At 38.5% G+C, this 24,430-nt stretch overlaps 1 protein-coding gene across 1 annotated transcript; it reads left to right on the plus strand.

The window, feature by feature from the left end:
* Positions 1-7,195: 7,195 nt before the first annotated feature.
* Positions 7,196-13,068, plus strand: lrrtm4l2 (leucine rich repeat transmembrane neuronal 4 like 2). The gene has a single exon (XM_067603908.1). The coding sequence runs from the start codon at positions 7,285-7,287 to the stop codon at positions 8,881-8,883; it is 1,599 nt and encodes a 532-aa protein (XP_067460009.1). The 5' UTR covers positions 7,196-7,284; the 3' UTR covers positions 8,884-13,068.
* Positions 13,069-24,430: the final 11,362 nt, after the last annotated feature.

Here is a 24,430-nt window from a genome sequence, read left to right on the forward strand (position 1 = left end):
GTTAAGGTATCATACCTGAGGCTTAAAAATGATTGTATTTTGAGGAAAATTATTGTATGCAAGTCATAATAAAGAATACAAATAGATGTAAATATGTCATTTCAGAAAGCACGTATTTATTGAGACAATTGACTTTTTGACACCACATGTAAATCTCGCCATATTGTTTAAAAAGAAAGTCTCTCAAATAAAAATGCCCCTACATTGAAAACAAAAGCATTGTTGAATTTATCAGCTCAAGTCCACACTGACACCCACTCCTGCTATTACAATTACTAGTCATATCACTATTATTATTATCATTGTTATTGTTATTATTATTGTTATTATGCTTCCCTGTGTCTCTCTCTCAAAGTAGCTCAAAGAGATATCTGCCTTAGTTTTATTAATCATATCACACATATGCCAGCCTGATTTGCAGGCAGTCTCTTGTGGGCCATAGAAAAATTCAGAAGGGCTGTATCCGGCCCGCAGGTCGCTAGTTGAATAGGCCTAGTATAGTACCACCATATGCACTCACCTCACTTTGCAAATAACTCAGCCACCAAATTGCTTCCTATGAAACTTTAATGACTGTCTGTGACTGACTGAATAATAGAGCAAAGGAAGGACCTGCTTTCTTGCTGCATAATGAATCCCTCTGAAACAGAGTGATGAAATGTATAAATAGTAAAATAATTGGAACAAAGAGAGACTCAAAATGGTGTTGAAGCAGGTCCTGTTTACTCTGACCCTAAGTTCTAAATGCGTAACTTTAGTTATCATGCAAATTACACATATACAATATCCACGCAGCAGGTAATTATTTCTGAGACGGTGTCTTGTCCCAAAACATCTGGCACTTCATACCCTGGTGCTTCTGAAAAAAAAAGAAAGAAACTTTCAGACACAAAAGGCTATATGATGATTTTGCTCTGATTATACATATGAAGTTAATTCCTTGAAACTGATCCTCATTTTACCACAATTCAATGATGAAGTTCTTAAAGTTGTGCCTCTGCGTTGAATCTTAAGCTGGACTCCGAGAGGATTCTTGATGTTTTCTGATGACTGAAAACTGAAAAGTTTGTTGTGACCTACAGTAGATTCATGGTCTGTTTTATTTTAGGGAACTATTGTTTTAGGATGTGTGATAAACATCTCATCTCTTTAGACAAAGTCACATGCTGAAACACCAGCAGCAGCAGCAGCAGCCTCAGCGCTACAACATTCATGAAGCTAATGAGAGAAAGTTGGTTGAAAACACAATCAAAGCACTATTAAAATACTATTGCATTAAAGGTTAAACCAGTACTCTTCTGTTTTTTCTCCAGCCACATTTGACAAAAGATGATGATACCTTTGTATGGTAGTCTACCTTTTCAGTTGTTGCTCTCATGCGTAAGGAAACACACTTCTGCAAGGAAGCCTGTGAGGATCAGTTGGTAATGCATTATAGAGATGATGATGATAATGGCCCTCTGCATTTAAATCCTGAGTGAAACAACCATAATATTTGATACTTCCCTGCAAAATTCATATAATCATGCACCACAAATGTAAAGAGTTGCAACTGGGGTTATTTTGTTTTTCATTTGTAAATTTCCTCATACATAATGCATTGTAAATTGCATAGCACTGTACACATGAGACCACTGGGTAAAAAGTTTGCTTTATAAAACAAAAAGTTTTCTATGTTAAGCCTATAATGGTTTTACTGCAATAGGGGAAAACTAGACAAAATAAGGTTGCAAAAGGTACATTTTTATATTAACATTTATTTATAATCAATTGAAGAAATTGCAAAACTAACGACACACAGCAGTCCCTACATTCATATATGCTTGCACACACATGTCAGTCCAGCTGGAGGCTGTAATATCCAACTAAAACATAACAAAAGTCAAAGTTTGCAAGTTTATTAAATTTAGCTTCAGCGCCTGAGCTATTTGTAAAGCCAACCCACTTTGATTTGTTCAACTAATTATTAAAATGATCAACTTTGCTTATTAAGATACATCCTTCCTAATTAACAAAGGAACTTTATATATATAAACAATAAAAAATGTGACATTTAAAAATTTAAGGCTTTTGGTGAATTTGAAAGACAAAAACATCCAGATTTGGTGAAAACTGAAAATTGACCTTTATTTGAATTACTTTTATTTGAATTGTTTTTATTTTAATGATTTTATAAAGAGCATATCTGTTATTGTTATGCAATTATAATTATTATCATTATTATAAGTAAATATCATATATACACTATACACTACTCAGCCCCCTGAATGTTTCTTTCATTTTATTGTTGATTGTAATCAGAATGCTGTACGGTCACTCCTTCCTTGTTTATTCTTTATGTGCAAATAAAATTTTAATAAAGCACCTGAGTTTGCGAGATGAGTCATTTATTTGCATGAGCGACGGGATGTTTTGAAAAGCCTCCATACACTGGCAGTCTCATAATAACTACTTAGGCACTCAGTTCGAATCAGTGTGCCTTGACTAGTAAAACATAAGGAATCAAACATGATAAATATATCAAACAGCTAACTATAATATCATATAAAATATACATACTATGAGATATTGACATGAGAAGACTATTTCTGTAATTGTTTTTTTGCCCCTTATGTCATCCCACTGGGATGACATTATTTAATGGCATTATTTAACCACTCAATCCACTATTCAGTGGTTTGGTACTCTGAAAAAATCATCTTAAAATTTGTTATTCTGAGGCCCTTGAATGGGATTTGTGGATTAATGCTATCCACCCATCTCAAGACAAGGGCCAGTGACTTTTATCTAAGGATTACCTTCCAGCGTAGACATTTCAAATATCTTGAAAGGCCACTTCAAGAATATAAGCGAGGATGATGATTTTCTGCAAACAACAGTGATTTTAGTTGGGTGGCACACCTGCACTGCACTTTTTTTTTATCTGCATTTTTGGGGAAACAGCGAGAGGAGTAAAAGGTCAGTGAAAGACGACTGAGTGATTGAATAAAACTGTATATCCATCTGTCTGTCTGCCGTAAACAGATCAATGCACATACATGCGTTCAAAATGCAACTTTTCTAGGAAGATCTACATAAAGGTGGATTCACCTCCTCGTCTCTCTGAGCGGGTTTGAAACAAGTTAATCGTGTGACCTATCAAAGACGTATGATATGTTATCCATTTCTTTGCTCTCTATGCCATCATCATTGGCAGTTATAGATAGTAGTTGTCAACTGTCTGAAGGTGATTTTATTGTCAGATTCCAAGATGTCGCTGGTGTGCACACATAGTTCATTTTTGATGTTTTCATATAAATAAGATCCGGTTGATAAACAGATCATGGAGCTGACACATGATAAGTGACAGTCAGTGCAGCACATCTTCCCTCACTGAGTACAGTTTTCACAGTGTTCCTCGGCCCAAACATCTGCAAAGCAACCTCTTCTTACAGCGTAATCGTCAAGCAGCACATTTTCCACACACTTCTTTAAGTCCACATTTCCTGACTGACATGTGAATACCCCCGAAGGCACGTGTGAGACATCGTCCCCTTTTAAGAGCAGCTTGTGTTTGACATTCAGTTGTAAAATGTGCTACTATAAGTCTGGAAGGTATTATCTTAGCAGAATGGCTCATCTTCACACCTCTTAGAGTCACCCCTGCTGTGGTGTTCATGGAGCAGATTTCATAAATGTATTTCTTCCTAACACAATCCACGGGCATCAGAGGGAATCTTGTTTGACCAAGAATATTATCTCACTCCTAGCCAGATATTGATGTGAATTCATTTTTTCTAACCACAAGTGATCTGGATGCTGATTTCTCTCTTATCTTTGTTGATGTCATGTATTTATGGATCACTGTCAACAGCTCTTAAAACAAGCATTTCTCTCTTTGTGCACAAGGGGTTGCTGTTACCACACATTACAACTCAGACACTCCACTGTTTCGCAGTGAAAAGAGAGTGTTTTCCAGACTGGTGTATCCAATATGATGAATGTCTGTTCAGAGCAGAAACAGCAATTATGAAAAAATGAGATGACCACGGTATTACATGTTTCCTTAACTCTTGATCATTCAAACATGTTTTCTTCTTCTTCTTCTGCTGCTGCTGTCTGTTGACTGCCCACTTCATGAGGGCCATTAATTCGAATAGCAATAATCTTAGTGTTGCCACCTCTTCAGCAGCACCTCTAGACACCAAGAGGTGTTAACTGTTTATCTACATAAACTCCCCCTGCTGTCTGGCAGTGTGGTTGTGATGCTGCATGTCAATATCACACTTAAGCTGTTGCTATAATTATCGTTTCAATCAGTGACTGAGATGAGGACCACAGTCCTGGTTACCTAACTTCAAGTCATTCTCTGTCCATTTTAAATGAATAATTGAATGAATCACATAATTAATGAACTCCTGATTTCGATCTTGCTCTCTCTTGAATAGTTTGACCAAGAAAATTATATTTCAGTTGGCATGACTATCTCTATCATCATCATGGTCAGCACTGTGTGTCATTAAATTGTGTTAGTTACCACCTTCATAGCTTGTCAGAGCCTAACTTTCCTTTTTTCCTTTCAGCAAACTTTGGATGGCAAACAAATAAGTTAAAATAAGATAAAAGTCTAATTTTAAGGGCTAGTGTGAGAGCTCACCCTTCATCTGAGAATGTGACAAATTTAATGAATTTCTGTTAACAAGATAAATTCATTTTTATAATTCAGGGAGCTCCTTGTTGAGAAAGGTAAATATAGCTGAATTTACATTTTATCACAATTGCATAGACCTAAACATTAAATTCACATACAACATGACATAAGGCATTAACAATTAATACATTCAATCAGTAATACATTTAATTAATTAAATAATGAATTTGAATTCACAGCTTATAGGCTATGTGTGTGCTTAAAGACGCCTACACACCCCTGAGAAACAGAGAAAGAGAGAGAGAGAGAGAGAGAGATGGAGAAAAAGAGTGGGGGGAGAGAGAGAGAGAGAAAGAGAGGAGATACAGGGAGAAAAGGGGGGAAAGAGAGAGAGAGAGATGGAGAAAAAGAGGGGGAGAGGGAGAGAGAAAGAAAGAAAGAGAGAAGATACATGGAGAAAAAGGGGAGGGAGAAAGAGAGAGATGGAGAAAAAGAGGGGGAGAGGGAGAGAGAAGGGAGAAGAGAGAGAGAGAGAGAGAGAGAGAGATGGAGAAAAAGAGGGGGAGAGGGAGAGAGAAGGGAAAAGAGAGAGAGAGAGAGAGATAGGAGAGACATGGAGAAAAAGAGGAGAGGGAGAGAGAAGGGAGAAAGAGAGAGATGGAGAAAAACAAGGGGAGAGAGAGACTGCATGGAGTGGAGGATTGTGCATCAGTCTATTGGCGCTCAAATGGGTTATTGCGCACACAGCAGGCTAAACTAGCAGCGGCTCCAACTACGAACCAAGTGTGAAGGCGTCCTATTTCTGAGCGTCAGACGGAGATCAGGGGTCTGGACCGCTGCGGAAACTTGCCTCTATTTGATTTTCTCCTCTAGCCTAAGTGATGCTCAGTATGCGGATCGACTCTGAGGCTGCATGAACTGCGAATTTTCACATCTGAGGGCAGTTTAATGTGCTCTTCATCCATTTATTACAGAGGATTACTCCTTCTCTCTCTGGCGATGGGTAAGTCATTATGATCCTCAAAATTTAGGGACACAGTTTCTCCCTCTTGAGGCTTTTGAGTCGAAACGACAGCTATCATCATTTTTTACTGACATATGTTCATTATTTTATTGTATTTCTTACACCTACATAACTGATATTTATAATAATAATAATAATAATAATAATAATAATAATAATAATAATAATAACCACAACTTAATTTGTATAGCACTTTTCAAAACAATAGTTACAAACAGCAAACACAGATCATTGGAACACTTAAAGCTTATATAAAATGTAGAATTTAAAAAAAGCAAAACAAACAAATAAACAAAACCACTCAAAATGCAAGCACAATCAATATAAGCAATAAGCTAACAGCAGACTATGGATTGAGAACAGGAAAAAGTCTGTACAAATGTGTTTTAAGAAGGAACCTGAAGGGTTGAAACTGAGGTGGTGAGTCTTAGGTCCTCTGGTCAGACGTTCCTTGACAGCCAAGGCTCTGTCACCTGTAGTCACCAACCTTGATCAAGGAACAGCCAAGAGATCCTTGTCAGTAGGACCTCAGACTGTGATTTGGTTCATAAGGGATGAAGAGTTCAGAGATGTTTTTTAGAGCAAGACCCTGTTTAGCCTTGAACGTGATTAGTAAACATTTTCAAAATGATTCTAAAATTAACAGGTAGCCAGTGAAGAGAGGCCAGGGTAGGGGTGATGTGATCACATTTCCTTGAATTAGTTAAAATACTCGCTGCTGCATTCATCAGCTGTGGACAGGAAAGAGAACTATGGCTCAAGCAAGAGTAACATGGAATTACAGTAGTCCAACTGTGACGAGATAAACGTGTGGATGACTTTCTCCAGGTCAGAAAAGGATGAAAAAGATCGTATTTTTCTGATATTTCTTAAATGAAGAAAGCAGGACTGTAGGCCTACTGTTTTCTTGGCTTGGGCATGAAAGCTAGGGTCAGAGTTAAAAAGCACACCAAGGTTTCCAGTAATAGTTTAACATGTATTGACAGACTGCCAAGTTTATGTGAATCAACTGAATAGTTTGGTGAGCCAAATACAAATCTCCGATTTGCTCTTTTTTTGGCATCTAGCAGAACGGACTTGGCAGAAATGCAATATAATATTCATAAATATGTTTTAATTAGTGTATAATCACCTGAAAATAAGAATTGTTATGTCTTCATTATGAATGAGCCCTTTATATCTACATAGGGAGCATGGAGCCTGTCATGTTGCACCGCCATGTTTCTACAGTAGCCCAGAATAGACAAACCAAAAACTGAGAGGGCACAGACACTAGAGAGGGCCTTTCATGTTTAACAAGTTTTGCAGCCACTGTAGATTCTCCTACACACTTGGAAGGGGAGAGTGAGGAGCATTCAGTTGGTTGCAATCTGCAACCTCACCGCTAGATGCCACTAAATCTTACTCACTGCACCTTTAAAAGTAGCTACCATCAGACTCTGTTATCAATTCTTCATGAGGCAAGTCTGGTGTCTCACTCATCAGATAAGCTGCTCCTCACTACATGATCTAGTGTTTGAAAAATGAAGTTCTCACCTTTACTTATTTAAACTATCTTTGAACACACATCTCTACAACCAGTCATCCTTTTGATTGCCTCTGCCCCACTCTACCCCCAACAGGTTCTGTGATGTTGGACTGGAGGTTATCATGTCTTCTTCTGCAGGCAGCTGTTTTGCTGCTGCTCAGCAAGGGGGAGAGGATGTGCCCTGCAAGTTGTCGCTGTGAAGGAAAGATTGTTTATTGCGAATCTGGCATCTTCCATGACATCCCAGAAAACATCACCACAGGATGCCAAGGTCTGTCTCTGCGTTATAATAACCTATTGGTTTTGTTGCCATACCAGTTTGCTCATCTCAATCAGCTTATCTGGCTTTATTTGGACCACAACTCCATCACTGCTATAGATGCTCTAGCCTTCCATGGTGTGCGCAGGCTCAAAGAACTGATCCTCAGCTCCAACAAAATAACCCATCTGCACAATAACACATTCAGCGCCATCCCAAACCTGCGAAATCTGGACTTATCCTATAATCAGCTGCAGTCTCTGCAGCCGGGACATTTTTATGGTCTGCGTAAGCTACAAAACCTCCACCTTCGATCTAATGGACTCAAACAGATCCTTGTTCGTACCTTTCTGGAATGCCGCAGCCTGGAGTTTCTAGACTTGGGTTATAATCGCTTGCGGAGCCTCACCCGCACAACATTCTTAGGACTGTTCAAGTTGAAAGAGCTTCATTTAGAGCACAATCAATTTTCAAGGATTAATTTCTTCATTTTCCCACGCCTTACCAACCTCCAGGCTCTTTATTTGCAATGGAACCGCATACGATCCATCAATCAAGGGGTGCCCTGGACCTGGCACAAACTACAGAGATTGGACCTTTCAGGGAATGAAATCCAAATGTTGGACCCAGCTGTTTTCCAGTGTATGCCAAATTTACAAATACTCAACCTTGAATCGAACAAACTCAGTAGTGTGCCTGTGGAAGCTGTGGCAGCCTGGACATCGCTGACAACCATCAGCCTGGCTGGTAACGCCTGGGACTGTAGCCCTAGCATCTGCCCACTCATGGGATGGCTCCAAACCATCAGAGACTCCAAAGACATCAGCATGATATGCAGCAGTCCCAAGTCTGTGCAGGGCGAAAGGGTTGTGGACATAGTGAGGAACCAATCAACATGTGTGTTCTCAACCATTGCTCCCATTATTCTGACTACAACCCCAGTTGTGAACATCACAACTCACCCCTCTCCCCCTGGTGTTACAGAGCTGGCTCGCACTGAGTCACCTGTACAGAGATTAACTGCCTCACCTGTTCGCCCCAGTGGGACAGACAGAAAGACAACAGAGTTCACAACCCCAAGCTCCACATCACCCATCTCCCTTGAACCCCCTACATCGTTTATCCCAGAGCTACCGTTTGAACATATGGCTTTCCATAAAATCATTGCAGGCAGTGTAGCCCTGTTTCTGTCAGTGTCATTGATCCTCCTCGTTATTTATGTCTCCTGGAGACGTTACCCCAACACCATGAGGCAGCTGCAGCAGCACTCAGTCAACCATAAGCGCAGGAAAAAAGCCCGGAAGCAGGAGCAGGACTTAAACTCTCAATTGCAAGAATACTATCTGAGCTACCACTCGAACTCAGAGACAATGGACTCTCTGGTGAATGAGACAAGGCCGTGCACATGCACCATATCAGGGTCCATAGAATGTGAGGTCTGAGTTGCCCACTCCACCTTAAGAGTAAAGTGTTATTGCTAAGCAGAAGTAAACGTTTTTTCCACGAGATTAAATGGTTTTATCTCTAATATGAGATGATAGATTCTGCAGCACTGCAGGAAATACTTGGGGGCATAGTACAATATAATTATGTGCACAGAAAAGAAGACTGGAATGGAGAGATATATTTGGAGAGACCTAATTATCACACTGACTGACATGAGAACGGTGGCAGGGTCAGCCAGGTTAGCTGTGTATGATCCAACGAAATGAGTGGACCTCTGCTACAGTAGTGCTCTTCAGAGAGAGAGTGACCTTATTCTTAGTTTAACTATATTGATCTGATAAGACATATGAACCAACCAAGCCACTTTTTATTTGCTAGTTTTGATTTTTTTTTTATTATGTAGCTTGTAAAGCATTTAGGGTGTATGTGAGCATTGTTGAGCATATGCTTGTGTACATATATGTATGAATGTGTGTGTGTGTCATATGTGTGAGTTGATGATTTCATTTACTGGCTTCTGGTTGGAAGAGTTACAGTGTTGCACCTTATTCCCACAGATGCTATTTGTGCAGTTATACTACTAGTGCAGCAATTAGAGGTAGCACTTCCACAGAAAATGGGGGGAATAATCATATAGAGAGCATCCTGTTCTGAGATATTTTGCATGATTTCATTTTCCTTACTTATGATGCTTCTCTCTTTTATCAAATTATCAGTTCTAATTGACGATTAAGTTGCATTTCAGTTCGCTGTGGCTCAAGCTGCACCAGCTAACGATATTTAAAACTCACAGTTCCAATCTCAGGACTGATATTTTTTGAGCTGTAAAAAACGGTCAGGTCCGATGGAGGCTTTGATGTGTCGAAGTAACCATGTTGATTTTCATAACGAATTTTGTATTGATTATTCCTATCATTATGATTATGCATTGTTTGTGTAAAGACATAACAATATGGGTACTAGGCATTCTATGTGATAATGACTGTATAATTAAAAGAAACACTGACAGTTGATGAAAAATTGTGTGCTGATCAGAGTTTCGATGTGTTATCTGGCACAACGTGGAGAAACAAAATCTCCTCTCAAAATCCATGCATTCAGTGTGCAGTCTTATACATTTCAATAGATCTGCTGCTGTACGCGAAGGGAACTGACATACTTTCCATCATGTGTCTTATTTTCTGGCTGTCTTCTATCCTCTCATGACGCTATGGTATTAACAACTGTATTAATTGTATCTGGGTTACATACCTCAAACTCAGGGTGGGGTCTATGTCAGTCCCTGGGACATTACTGAGCCAGAAATGAACTGTTCTGTACTCTCAGTTTATCTCATAAACAGGTTTGCTTTTAGTCTAAGTGGAGCCCAAGTAGGCAATGCCATTCTTTGCTCGTCTGTGAGACAAAAAGACATTCCAATCCCTCAAACCAAAAACAGATTAAGAATCTTTGGTTTATGTAACCACCTTTGTCAGTTTGGAAATATTGCTGCTGCTGTGTGCTGCGAAAGGAAAGCAAGAATAGAGGCAGGCTACTGAGGGACAGTGGGTGTTACGGGTCAAGGCAGTTATTCTATTAAGACGATATCACCCATCTTGGTCTGTCTTCTTCACATCCTCTCGTTCCTCCCCTCCCTTCCTCCATCATTTTTTTTCTCTTTTTTTTTCCATCTGCTTGCTCACTCTTAGGAGAGAAAATTAACCTGCACCAGAGGACATACAGTATGTGCATGTGTTAACCCAGGCAGGATTAGGTAGCGCTGGTGCTAGCATGTAAGAGGTGTCTTTTCCTGTGTGAGACTCGACTGAAAACAATAATCCGCTGCTTACTACAATACAGTCCCTCCCCCACCAGACCTTTATATCACAGCTGTTAGTTGTTTTATCAGGCCTGTTGTAAATAGACATTTGATTCCTTTTCCAGTTAACAGTCATTAGCATGTTCACACATCGCATATGTAAAGTATGTATAAAGTTTCTGACCGGTCAAAGGTTGTTTTGATAAGGATTTATGATTCTCCATAATTCACTTTCTAAACATGACTCAGGGTTTCTTTAGCCTCCAGGCAGGCATGGAAGCACGCTGCCATCAGAATTTATATCCATGTATTTAGTTTCCAGCACTTGCATACATGATGAATTTCTTTCGAGGGCCGATGGGAAAATCAGCGAGGCCATACAAAAAAAATGTAATATGAACAGGAGAAATGATTTGTTGATCTAATTTTGGCAGATATTGTAATTAGTGTTTGATTTGTCATATTGTGACTGATGAAAAGCTATTCCCCGTGTTTTCAAATCTTTTGGTGTTGTGTAGCTAATAAAAATACTGATTAGAGAGCTGTGGTCTGCATCTTGCAGATCATTATCGGGGATATTTGTTTGGATGAAAAATTGTGGGCGAGCATAGTATTGACTTATAACAATGCACACACAAATAGAAGCATATTCCACCAGAAAAATATGAAGGAAAAAAAAAACATACACAGCCTATACGCTCAAAGACTCCTGAAATGAAAACTATCTTATTGAGCTAATCGAGGTACCATGCACCAGAAGGTTCTCCAAGCAGATGAGCGAGGTCAAAAATAGAATTGCTAAAATCATGCCTGGAAATATCCAGAAATATGATATTTTTCTCTGTGCTTCCTGTAAACACTGACTGTGAAGGGTAACTTGCTCAACCCTCACTGGCAGGCATGAAATTTTGAATTACAACTCTCATTGGGGATCTTTTCAAATTTAACATGTGTGCAACATTCTGCTCATCCTTGCCAAAGGTTATACCAGTGATTTTTAAAGGTAAGCACATTAAACCCAAACAGCAGTCTTCATATTTCATCACTACTGCTTTGGGTTTTATTGTCAATACATCAAATGTGTGTTTTCTTTTTATCTGGCGGCCTGATTTCCACTTATGAGCTAAAAAAAAACAGTAGTTTGACATTTAGGGAAGTACACTTATCTGCTTTCTTGCTGAGCGTTAGATGACGAGATCGATGCCGCTTCAATGTTTGTATGGTAAATATAAGGCCACAGCCAGTAGCTAGTTAGCTTAGCTTAGCATAAAGACTGGACAACAAGGCAAACAGCTAGCCTGACTCTGTCCTAAGGTAACACCCACCCACCACCTCTAAAGCTCACTAATTAAAACATTATATGATTTGTTTAATCTGTACAGAAATATGTTCAATAGTGTAAAAAGATAAGTTGCAGTTTTGTGGGAGGTTATGTGTCAAACTATTTCTCAGTAAATGCTCACTGCTTTCTTGAGCATACTTCATCATTGCACCCCCTATTGCTCTTGTACTTACCAGCCTACCATCCACTGGAAGGGATTTCTTCAAGGATGATTGAGCCAGAGAAGTCCTAAATTGGACAAAATGAGCTCACTAGACAGAAAAGAGTCCCCATTTCTTTCTCTCTTTCTCTCTTTCTTTCTTTCTTTCTTTCTTTCTTTCTTTCTTTCTTTCTTTCTTTCTCTCTTTCTTTCATCTAGTGGCACCACATTGACTCTTATGTGAATTTAAGGATTCAAACATGTACTACCTTTAAGCTACCTAGTCAAAATAATGAGTTCCAGAGTGCTAAATTCAAATGATTAATGTCAGCTGAAAATAGAGTCAGTGAAGTATGAAAGTATTCAAAGACAGTGTTGTCACAGTTTGGGAGAAAAAGTTTTCCTGTCTCCTGTGCTCCAAAACAGTTTTTCTTTGTTACTCCATCTTTTGTGCACCGTATGTCACCTGTAAAATTCATTTGAATACTAATGCTTTACAGCTTTTGTTGTATGTCCCAGTTGACCCTCAGAGGAGGAAAGGTTTTGCTAATTTCTTCCTTATTGTTCGTGTCAAAGTGGTGTCGGTCAGAGAGACTTTTCAGCAAATGCCATTGTTCTAACAGGATGACATTAGAGTGTCACCACAAAGAATGTTGAAAGAAGATGATTTTGTGCCATAAAATATTCTCTCACTTTCATCTTTCCAATTCATTACTCACTTGAAACTAAAACAGTATGCTTAATGAGAAAGCAAGAATTGACATTTTCTCTGCAAGAAGTGGGAGGTAGACATTGCTGTCAGCAAACAAATATATTCATTGTGTCTGGTCAGTCTGTGTATCATCTTTATGTCAGTGATTTGAGTTCCTGTAATGATTCCAGTATTTGTTAAGTTTGTCACAATAAAATATCCGTCTGTTAAGACCCTTTCTGTAATGCTGTATGACATTATAAGAACCAGAGCTGGAAGGCTGTTTCAAACATCCAGTATAACACACTGTATTCCATTTTATGAGTTACTTTCTCATCCTTGATAAGTGATCCTAGAGCAGCTTGGGTTTACTTAACATCAGGAAATCATTGGCAGCAAAAACCCAGTTAACAGCTTGACCTTTAGAGCTGAAATTGTATTTCCTTGTGACAAAGTGTCTGTTGTGCATTTAGAGCTTTAAGTAACATTTCATATCTTGTAGCCACAGTTCGATTTAGTTTACTTGTATCAAACACATGCTGTACATGCAGACTACATGATGTAATCGTAATACAGTGCTTTCTTTTGAGAGGTTACCTCATTGTTTCATTCTTTCTTTGATTTATTTCCCCTGATTCTTCAACGGCTCTGCTTCCTACACCTGGGAAATCAACCAAAAGCCAACAACAATTAAATGTATAAGATTTATAAGCAGTGCACCTAGTCATATTGTTGTTTCCCAAGTAATAAAACATCACTATGGTACCTATAATAAAGACAACGTGGCAGTGTCCACAGAGGATCCACTTTAGAGGTAAAAAAGGAAAATCATTCAGTTGTGCGAAAAAGAAATTTCCTCTCTGCGGTAACCTCGCACACATACACAGTACCCAGAACCCAAACTCTGCTTCAAAAGACAATCTTGAGGTTTGACAGCTGTCTGTGTGACCGGCAGATAAGCTGACTTGACAAAACTGGAGCAAAAACATAACAATCATAAATAAAATATGTCGAAAAGGTACACATCCTGTCCAGATCCTTTCCTATTGCCATTGCTGTAAAACACGCAATCCAAATGTTTTTATTCCGACATACTGCATGTAACAACAGAACCACAGACACTGCCATTGTAAATGACTGTAAAATATTGCTCTTATTAAGTTTTTTTCTGCGTAGGGACTCCTTTTGACAGAAGTCCCTCAGGCTCATTGCTGTGAGTGTCTCTTCTACTGCATGAATGATGGCGGCATTAGAGCAGCAGAGGACTACAGGGCCATGGTGCTACGAAACATCCTAATAAAGATAAAAGTACCAAACCCATGGTTATTACTACAGAGACTCCGCAGTGAAGGTTGTTAAAGGGCAGGAAAAAAAACAAATTACACAGGAATGAATGGGTGGGGGATTGCTGTTGGATTACTCAGGTTTGACTGCCTTTAACAACTTGAACCTTATGGCAGCTGGGATTTCCCCTACAGGCCTCCCTCTGATTCCTGTGCAGCAGATTCTTCTTCAGTTGTTTATAAAGTGGTGTTAAGTAATCTGTGACAGCCATCGACTTCTGTTGGCAACCACAGAACTGTGACAATATGAGCATCAGTCAGGCACAGCCGGCATTGTGGCATAAGTAATAAAACCACATTTTCAGCAGAGGTTGTTTGCTAATTAGAGCAAATATCCATCACAATGGAAGGTAAAGTCATTATAATGCTTTCTTATCATTTGACATATTGTTGGCTTGAGAATGAAACCTGTTTTTTTAAGTATACAAAATTGCACCTAATTTAAGTATACTTAGTGTACTTTCATGTGTATTACTGCACTCAAAGTGTGCTGCTGTCTACTAACAATATACTTAATGCATTCATGATGTATAATTAGTGCAATTAAAAATATACTGAAATAACCTAATGTGCACTTGACTGTTATGTTGAGACAAGTTGTTATGAAGTATGCTTACATCTTTTTGTTCTGATGCTGCCTGTACTGTGTAAAGACTTAGAATACATTTTCTTCCACTTTTAGGATGACTACAAATACACATTTAATAAATATTTTAATAAATATATTTGTACTGTACTATAATTCAGTTATGTAGAAAATACATAGAAATGTAACCTGAGCAACTTTAAAAATAGATTGAAATGGATTTCAAGTGCATCTACATTGAGTACCAAAAGGTGTATTCAAATATACTTAATTATGATTTAATGCTGTCTCAAAATAGCACTTAAGTGTAGTGCAGTATATTTTAAATTGCACTGATCACATTTAGTTACATTAAGTACAATGTTATAGTCAAAAATAGCACAAAGTAAGTACAGAAATCGTACTACTCTTTTTGATAACAATCTTTTATAGATACTTAGGATATTTTAATAACACAACTGAAAATGTTTTTTGAGTAGATTTAAGTTTTATTTCCAGTATGTGTAAAGTAAGTACGACAAATTTAAAAACATTTAAAAACACTTACTTCTTAATGGTGTCTCAGTCGATCACAGCCAAGTATACTCTTGTATACCTTAAGTAGTTTTAAATACATAGCATTAATAAACTAAGCAATGGCACATTTTAAGTATAAAAATCACAACATATTTTTGAATACAAACAGTTCAATTGGCCACTTCTCACAGACTTCACCCAAAGAAGATACTGGAGCACGTGATTCACTTTAGCAATTTATTAAGGTGCAAACGACAATGTTTCGACATGCACTGCATCTTCATCAGGGTCATAGTTTTTGACTCTGATGGAGACGCAGTGTGCTTCGAAACGTTAGTTGTTGTTAATCCATTGAACTGTTTGTTACAATTTGTCCTTTTCTGTGAGCACTGTCCACTGCCTGTGGAGTGGCTGAAGCACAAGAGATTCCTTCAACTTTATTTTTCAATACAATCTGGTTGTATGTAATCTCTTTTGGTATGATTAGACTATGTCAATAAAATATTTGAAAATGTAATTTATGCTAATTAAAAGTATATTTCAAGTATGTCTAAAGTGAAACAAAGTGTTTTTTCATACATTTACATAACTTTGTTTCAATTATTAAATCATAGGACGAAACAAAATACTTCTATCGACATGAAATAACATTCACAGTTGTATTATTCTCAAGTCTAACATGTGTGATTGAATGTGGAGCAGTGTCAGTGTGTCTGTCTAATAAACTACATACACTCATTATCCTTCCACTTCACTTGCAATCAAAGTAATTCTCTAACAGTCTATGAGCTTTAGCCAAACAAGTGACCCTATTAATGTCCATGAGAACTTTCTGACTCCTTGAATACTTTATTCCACTGAGATAGTCTATGCAAGCTTTTTGGTGCATCTCTAATCTCATGAAGAGCAAAGTGCTCCTTCTGTAAGTACCACAGAAACACCAGGGACAAACTCCTGGGGCAGCACCTCTCAGTCTCTTCCTATCAGTGATAATGTGTAAGCCAACATCTGCTATATTAAGAACTTCCTCCTCAGCTCAACTCAGTAAAGTGTTCAGTTAATGTGTACACTAATCATTGAACAGACTTTAATCACTCCACAACAAACTGATATACACTGTAACATGCCATTGGCTGAGTTCTAGTACAACTTAGTAATGTGCTTTTGGTGTTTCTTTCTTTCTTTCTTCCTCTCTTTGTGTATCGCACCAATGAATAAATCAATCTGCAATAAGCATTCCTATAAAGCTGGATTGCTTTAGCAGTCAGAACTCCATCCTCGACTGCTGAAGAGATGAAATAAGAATTACAGGGTGATGGAAGCTTTTGCTCCAGTACAGACAACAGACGTCTTTAGTGGTACTGATCAAATGTATTGCACATTTTAGGCTATGGGATAGTAAAAATCTCACTTGTTGACAAATCATTTGAGTTGACAAACAGTGCAATCTCATATTTATACGATTGAAGTCCTTTAGGTGTGACGGTCCACAGACTTCCAATCATCATTAATCACAACAATTGTTGTTACAGACCCGCCTCCCCACAGCTGAAATAAATTGCCAGTTCTTGTTGTTTTTAGGCTTTCTCTGTAGGAGTGGGACGTGCTTCAAATATCTATCTTTTTAAAAGCTACATATGAAGATGGGCATTTTATTGAGAGTGTCTGCTGTGGTTTGATAACAGTGATTATTTTCTGTATGTTTCAAAACATCAAGCCACAAAGAAGAATGCTGCTCGTACTATATGTCATCCACAGATTATTTTCCCCACAATTCAAGGCTTTATTCTCATCCGATTCAGTAACACACTAATCAGTTGGAGTAACGATTGCTCTGTATTTCCACAGTCTAATCTATAACTCACATTCATTTATGAATAAGGGCTTGACTATAAAATGCATTTGGTATTGTGCTTCCCCAACACAGAAGTAAGCTTCTGCAGATCATCATGAGTGCAGTGATTACTGCGGCTAGAAATAGTGAATTAATTAATTAGCGGCTAGCTGATGAGAATTTCTTTTTGTTGGCTTCAGTGCTCTGATTGCTCTTGAAATAATACCATTCATTACAGTTAGATATCTATTTAATAATTTTATTTGGGTACAATTAGCATGACTTCTATTTTAATATCTTATGCAACATGTAAATATTTCTATTAAAATACACAGTAATATTCATGCACTCTATCCTTAATGTGGTCATCTCTATAATATGATAATTCATGAAGTCATGTGCAATGAGTGTTGTCATAGCATATTGCTTTTCCTGTTTGGACAAAATGAAAAAGACATTTTAATATTTTAAACAGATTTTATTTATTTATTGGTGCTTCTCTCTGTTTGTAAGTTTTAATCTATGAATGCGTGCATCAAAAATGCAAGTGTGCATGCCAGCCTGAAACACTAATGCAACACCAGTAAAAGATTTTTATTTGGGCCTTGTGGTCCTGGATGAAATGTGCATGTTTGACATGTCTGTGGCAGTAAAGTCTGTAGGACAATTTTGTTGTTGCCAGGAGTTGTAGAAAATTTCACAGTAACTTGTTAACATGCTGTTATCTGCACGTGACATCTAGGATGTGCGTTTGAATTGCAAAACCAGCATACAAGAAAATAAAACATGCTCAAGTGATACATTCATATATTAGCAACTGCACTGATTTACATATTTATAGCAGTATAAAATCCCCGTTGGTTATAAGGCATAAGCAATTCCCACAAAAAGACCAAATCCACAAATGCATTAGGCCGTCTCTTAATTTTTTTCGACTTCCCTACCGAGATGTATATTTAATAAAAAAGTCACAAATACTTTCCTTTTTAATAAAAGCAAAGTCATTTCCTAAAACAGCACTACAGTTTTCATGAAACATTTCTTAAACAAGAGTACAGAGTGCTGGGAACTATTTTCCACTGCAGATTTGTTGCTCTAGTGAGTATTTCTGGCTGCTAGACGGTCTTATTGACTCAAAATAATCAAAGTAAATGAAGGAACCCATTGCAACAGTATGACTCATTGATATGTTTTTGGACTATGAACAATAGAGGTCAATGGCACACAGGAATAATCTGTATCAAGATTTGATTACACAGACAATACTTATAAGTAGGATGCTGACAATAAAAAACAGAGAACATCAACACTTTTCCTTTAAACCTTTTTATACCTTGAATTTATGCAAAGCTCAATATTTATATAAAAAATAAAGCTTGACTGAAACATCAGTTTTCATACTTAATGATTTAAATATGGAAAATGGCACAAAATGAATTATTTCCACAAATTCTGAAATTGTGCTTAACAGACTGTTTACTTCATCATAATATATCCATATTAGTAGAGCCTAAGCAAAGATTTATCATTAAGATAGTCCATGTAATACTATGCACATTCAAACAATTCAACTCGACAACTCTGTACATCTATAACCTTATCAAATCCTCTCTGCTTGTTTGCACGGTGAGTCATTAAAACACTCATTAAACATCTTGATGAAGACTGACCTGTGGAACTGCTCAAGCATACAATACCTTATCACACTTCCACCCTCTGGATATTGAACTTCTTTACAGCAACATTTCACCTGGAACATAACAAATGAGACCATATGTTCTCCTCTATTCATCTTGACTCATGACCAAATCTAAGATACACAAAGCATTTTAAAATAACATGTCTGGCCACGAGAGTATTAGTCTGAAGTGGCCTGATGGTGACAACTGAGATATGGAGCAGTAAAAAATCTATGAGAAGTGGACTTCCTGAAATATATTTTCTATTTTCAGGTTTTCATGTAACAAGAAGACGTAGATGTATAAATGCATGCGCTATTTTGGGAAAGACGGCTGTTTTCCCTTTGCTGTGTTTCATGAGAGTTTTTCTGCGACTGCAGTTCATCTTTAGATATCATGGTGCTATTTTTTTGATTGTATGAGGAGTTTAGAGAACACACATTGAGCATTCATTTGCAAACTAACACACAGTTATGTTGTTTGTGTCATCTATTTTCAAAGCCTGCACTGTTGTTCCTGACAATTTTTCTGAAAAATGGAGAAAAACTGCACAGACTGTCTGGTCTTGCCCACCTAATCCTTATTGAACTGTGTGATTTCCGGACATCTGTGTGTCTTAAGTGGAGTAAAGGATGAGCCTCTGTAGCTAGAGTTCACAGTTCAGTAAAATCACAAATGAAAAGCATAGAGTATTTCTGTCAAAACTCTTTTTTCTTTCAAGTTCAAATGGGCAGCTCAATTCAGAGCGAGCAATCTGCCCACACCACACATTCATCTGAATAGATGTGTGGGTGTGTGTGAGGGGTGGGGGAAGACGACAACAGGGAGAGAGAGAGAGAGAGAGAGGGAGAGAGAGAGTTTTAGTCCTTCAGAGTATTATGTGAGGTCATTCTCTAATGTCTTCTGGCCTGTCCTTGCTTCCTAATGGGCTAGTTTATGGTTTGTACTTTGATTTAAAGTTAAAGTCAAAATTAGGTTTAGTTTAAGGTTTAGGTTAATAACAAGTTAAAGCTGCTCTAATCAAAATGTTAATATCAACAATGGATCAAATGACTGTGTGTAATGTGAAAGGTGTTGCTCATAATGAGAAACCCACAGAGAGTTATTATCTAACGCTGCAGTCTTTCTGCTGTCAATGTTTTGGTTTTACAGCCGGCAATTTTACAGTTCTGTTTCACCGCTCACTGCTCTCATCATGCTACGCCACCTGCCCAGCATCAAACAGCTTACAGACAAAGTTATGGGGACTGCCCATTGGTCTGAAGGCCCATTATTCCAAAACCCCAATAGTTTGAAAAATGTCCCGTTGGACCAAAAGCCCATTAGTCCGACGGCCCGTTATCCTGGAAACAAACGCCCATTGCTCTGAAGGCCCATTGCTCTGAAAATACACACTCTGGAGTTGTTGGAGTTCAGTGACTGCCGGCCCTTTCCATGCATTATTTATGGTTAGGCGTTCTGATTAGGCTACCTCTTTCGTCTTTTGTGTTAGGGTTAGGGTTAGTATGCACTAAATGCAGTAAAAAGCAAGCATTTTGTAAACAATATCTTCATCTTTGCACATCAGAATACACTAAGATATTAAATGTAAAAAAAACTCCAGTGTGTATTTTGGCCTTCAAAACAGCGGGCTTTTGTTTTTGGGATAACGGGCCATCAGACTAATGGGCTTTCATTCTGACGGCAAATTTTTCAAACTATTGGGATTTTGAAATAATAGGCCATTGGACCAATTGCATGTCACCAAAGTTAGCGGCTAGCTGGTGAACCAAGCAAAGGATTTAGCCACTAAAGAGCCAGATATCTTCCAAGAGTTGGTGGTGACCAAAACAGGGCTAAAGGGAGAGGGGATGTTGGACTTAGATTTGCCAGGAGGACACAAACACAACTTCAGGTGAATGATAATGTTGTTCCGTGTCTGCAGATTTAAGCTTATGTTGGAAGGAATATTTTAACATTTTGGGAAGTATATTTATGAGAGTTAGATGAAAAGGTCAATGCCACTCTCATGTCTGTATAATTTGCTAGACTAAAGCCAGCGGCCAGTTAGTCTAGCTTAGCATAAAGGCTAGAAACAGAGTGAAATAGCTAGCCTGGCTCTGACTAAAGGAAACAAAATCCACCTACCAGCACTGCTGAAGCTCACTAATTAACACATTATATCTTGTTTGTGTAAAAAAACTAAATGTAAAAACGACAAGTTGTGGTTTTACGAGAAGTTGTGTGTCAGACTATTTATTGGTTGGGCACAGTAACTTCCTGGAGTCACATTATCACCATGAGGTTTCCATCTGAGACTCTAGCAGGCCAGTGCACCTGGTCAAGAAAAAATCCCACACATAACCCTCCATAAAACCACAAATGATCATTTTTACACTTTGAAAGAGAATAAGCATCTTTCCCAAAATGTAGAACTATTTCTTTAGGGCCCAGGTTTACATTTTAAAGTTATAGCTATGATTAGTTTTACCTCAGGGCTAAGTTTCAACACGTGTTAAAGATGGTTAAGTTGGAGATCAGCAGTCAGGGAATGACAAAAGTGGATGGCGTGTTCTCACAAAGTGCCTGTGTAATTGCTTTTTGAGAGTGTCATGCTTTTTATTACTGCTCTGCATTGACCAAGCTCACCAATTTGCAGTTCTGACAGAGACAAATAGCATCAAAAGAATGCAAATTCTTCTCTACAAACTGTTGGTGTCTTGATGAAAATTGCCGTTACTCTGTGAATTATTATGTTGCTTTCAAGCATAGCCAAGCATGTATGAGAACCCATTCAACTGAGTATCAATTCTGCAGAAATAATTTCCTTTCCAAATGAATATTTGCTTCTTTTCATTGACTGAGGATACAACAGACAATAAAGCATAACATCATGCTCATTTTCATCACCAGTCTTTTGCCATAACACATCAGGCTGTTTTTCCAAGAATATTTCTATTAATTTGTAATTCTAAAAAAAAGAGAAGTCGGAATTAAATTACATCATTATATCACAATTCCCCAATGAGTGTGGGAAATATCAGCTATCGTAGCAGAGAGGGGGAGAGAGATCTGAAGTTCTTTATCAGAGAATACAGTTTCCATCCCACTCCTGCAAGCGAGGCTTAGGGGACCGTACTCCATGGACTCTCTCTGTGTGCCAGACTTCACTGGGTTTAGCACAAGAAGCACAACTTATTGGATTATGGGGTCCAGCGTCTATGCTCATATTGCTGGAGGCTGTGTGTGTGTGTATGAGTAGGGATATGTGTGGGTTTTGTCCTGCTGTGTCCAGCATCATTCAAGCATACTTTCATGGTAGATGGGCCCTTTCCTTAGTGGGTTACTTGCTGAGATAAAGAATCGCAGAGGCTGGTAGGAATCCCTGCACTTGCCTCTTTATTATTTATTCTGCAGCACGGCACATGGAAAGCGTGCAGGGCAGGAGCTGCTCAAAATGTGCTCTGCTTGGAGACAGGGAATAATCCTACCGGTTTCACAAGACAAGACAACAGAATTCAAAGACGACTGGCAACACTTACGATGATGCTATTTCTGTACTCATTATTGCACGCTCTAACTAACACCACCCAGGCAGTAGAGTACATCATTATGATGGGCAGGACATCTGTGAATAATGACTGATTGTTGTAAAGGAGACAAAAAAATCAATTTCACTGTCAGAGTGGGCATTTAATTGCAGAGATCCAGGGGTTCATGAATAAACTGTGTGGTCCAGAGTGTGCTAGCTGTATTCCACTCACGTTGCTCTTTGAGGGTCTGAGTGACTGCCTCCCTCCGCCAGAAGCGTCATCCTTGTCCCAGTGGCGTTCCACCTTAAAAAGACGAATATATGTGCCTAACTGGCTGCCTGACATTGACACACCGTGACTCACGCTGTTGTGCTATTTCAGTATAGCTTCTGGCAAGCCCAGCCATGCTGTAGCCTCTCCCCTCCTTGCTTTGGTCATTTGTTTGCCTCCCCTGCTAGGCTGTTTACTTGTAATTTGGACATCTGTCAAGGTGGTTTGTTTGCTACCCTGTGGTGTGATTAGGCTACCTTTGCCAAATCTGGGAGGATAGATGGGGGATAGCACAAGTCTACAGCCAAGACAAGACAAAGCTGGAGTTTGGCCACCTCTCATCTACAAAGTTTAGTGAGATAATTAGGGAATCATTGGGTGAAATAAAGGGCGTGTGCAACAAGTTCAGCATATTCAGTTCAGTGATTACAAATGTGTTCATCATGCTTGTTCACACTCTCTTTCCTGCAGCGGTGGTCTTGTGCAGTGTCCCAGTACTGTCTGTTTGATCCCGCCTTGTCCTGTCACACAGTCTGTTCGGCACAGCGCTCTGGTGCCAGAACCTCCTCTTACACCAGGGGGAGGGAGCCGGGCAATTAACCACCTGCTGGTAAGGCAGCCGTACCCACAGCCTGACATACGCCCTGACATTTGCAGGATCACTCCTGAACACACTCACATACAGATTTATTGATGCGGTGTCACTCATGCACCCTGCATAAAGCTCAGGTACACGGCTTGCAAACCCACAGCATGAAACAAAAGAGAAGGGGGTTGTTCTGGTTCCAAATTTGCTTTCTGATCATGTTTCATACTGAGCGTTACTAATTTGCTCATCTCCTTAATGAACATTAATGGCAGGATCGCATTAACCCAGCACTTAAGTTTCCTAATGGCTAACTTCATGCTCTGCGCTCACATCACATTCTGTACGTTCTTACACAATCAATACTGAATAATTTCACCACCCCATCCAACTACATTGAAAATGTCTTTCTTTTCATTTTTGAATCATCAGCCACAGTGAGCTTTGGTACTTTAAAACAGATTATAGAAACCACAACAACCACTCATCTGGAGCTGTTGATCTGCAAATCAAAATTCTCCATTTTTGGTAAATCATTCATAGCTGACAGGGATTTATGACATTGTAGGCTGGTTCAAATGATTCAAACAATTAGTGATTCCAGTGATAAGTTTAATCATCTTATGAAAGCTTTATTTATAGCCTGAGCAGCTTTGTCATTCTTGGCACTGAGGCACAAATCAACATATGTCTGATTGTGCGCTGTCTGTCTGTGAGCAACAACAACATTGATGGGTGTGTCAGTAGGGTGTGTCAGGGAAGGATTGGGTGAAATTTAACAGACCAAAGTTACAGCATTGTTTAAGTGCCCTGAAGAAGTACTACATATAAAATGTTCAGTATTTTGAAAAAGTAATTTATCTACAACTACGGTCCAGCAAACAGAAAAACATTATTTTAGCACAGTTCAACACAGGAGGTAATAATTTACATTACTATGAAATAAATAAACCTGGCTGCTGATAGATATGTTGACCAGCATATGAACCAGTGCAGCAACATTGTTGTTGAACTCCTCAACATTGGCAGGTAATCATTAATCTCTAACCCCTGTCATCAGCGACTGTACACAAGCCTGTGATTAGACAACAAATACTGAGAGTAAGACTGACAAAACTCTTTTTCTGATTTCCGATTCTTACAATGAAACACATGTCCAACCTCCAAAAATGTTTTTCCAAAAATAAAACTTTTTATCTGATATTTAACGTTCCCAAGTTTACAGTAGGAGTGGCCAACAGATGTAC

The sequence above is a fragment of the Thunnus thynnus genome, chromosome 2 (genome assembly GCF_963924715.1).
Source record: "Thunnus thynnus chromosome 2, fThuThy2.1, whole genome shotgun sequence".
Lineage (NCBI taxonomy): Eukaryota > Metazoa > Chordata > Actinopteri > Scombriformes > Scombridae > Thunnus > Thunnus thynnus.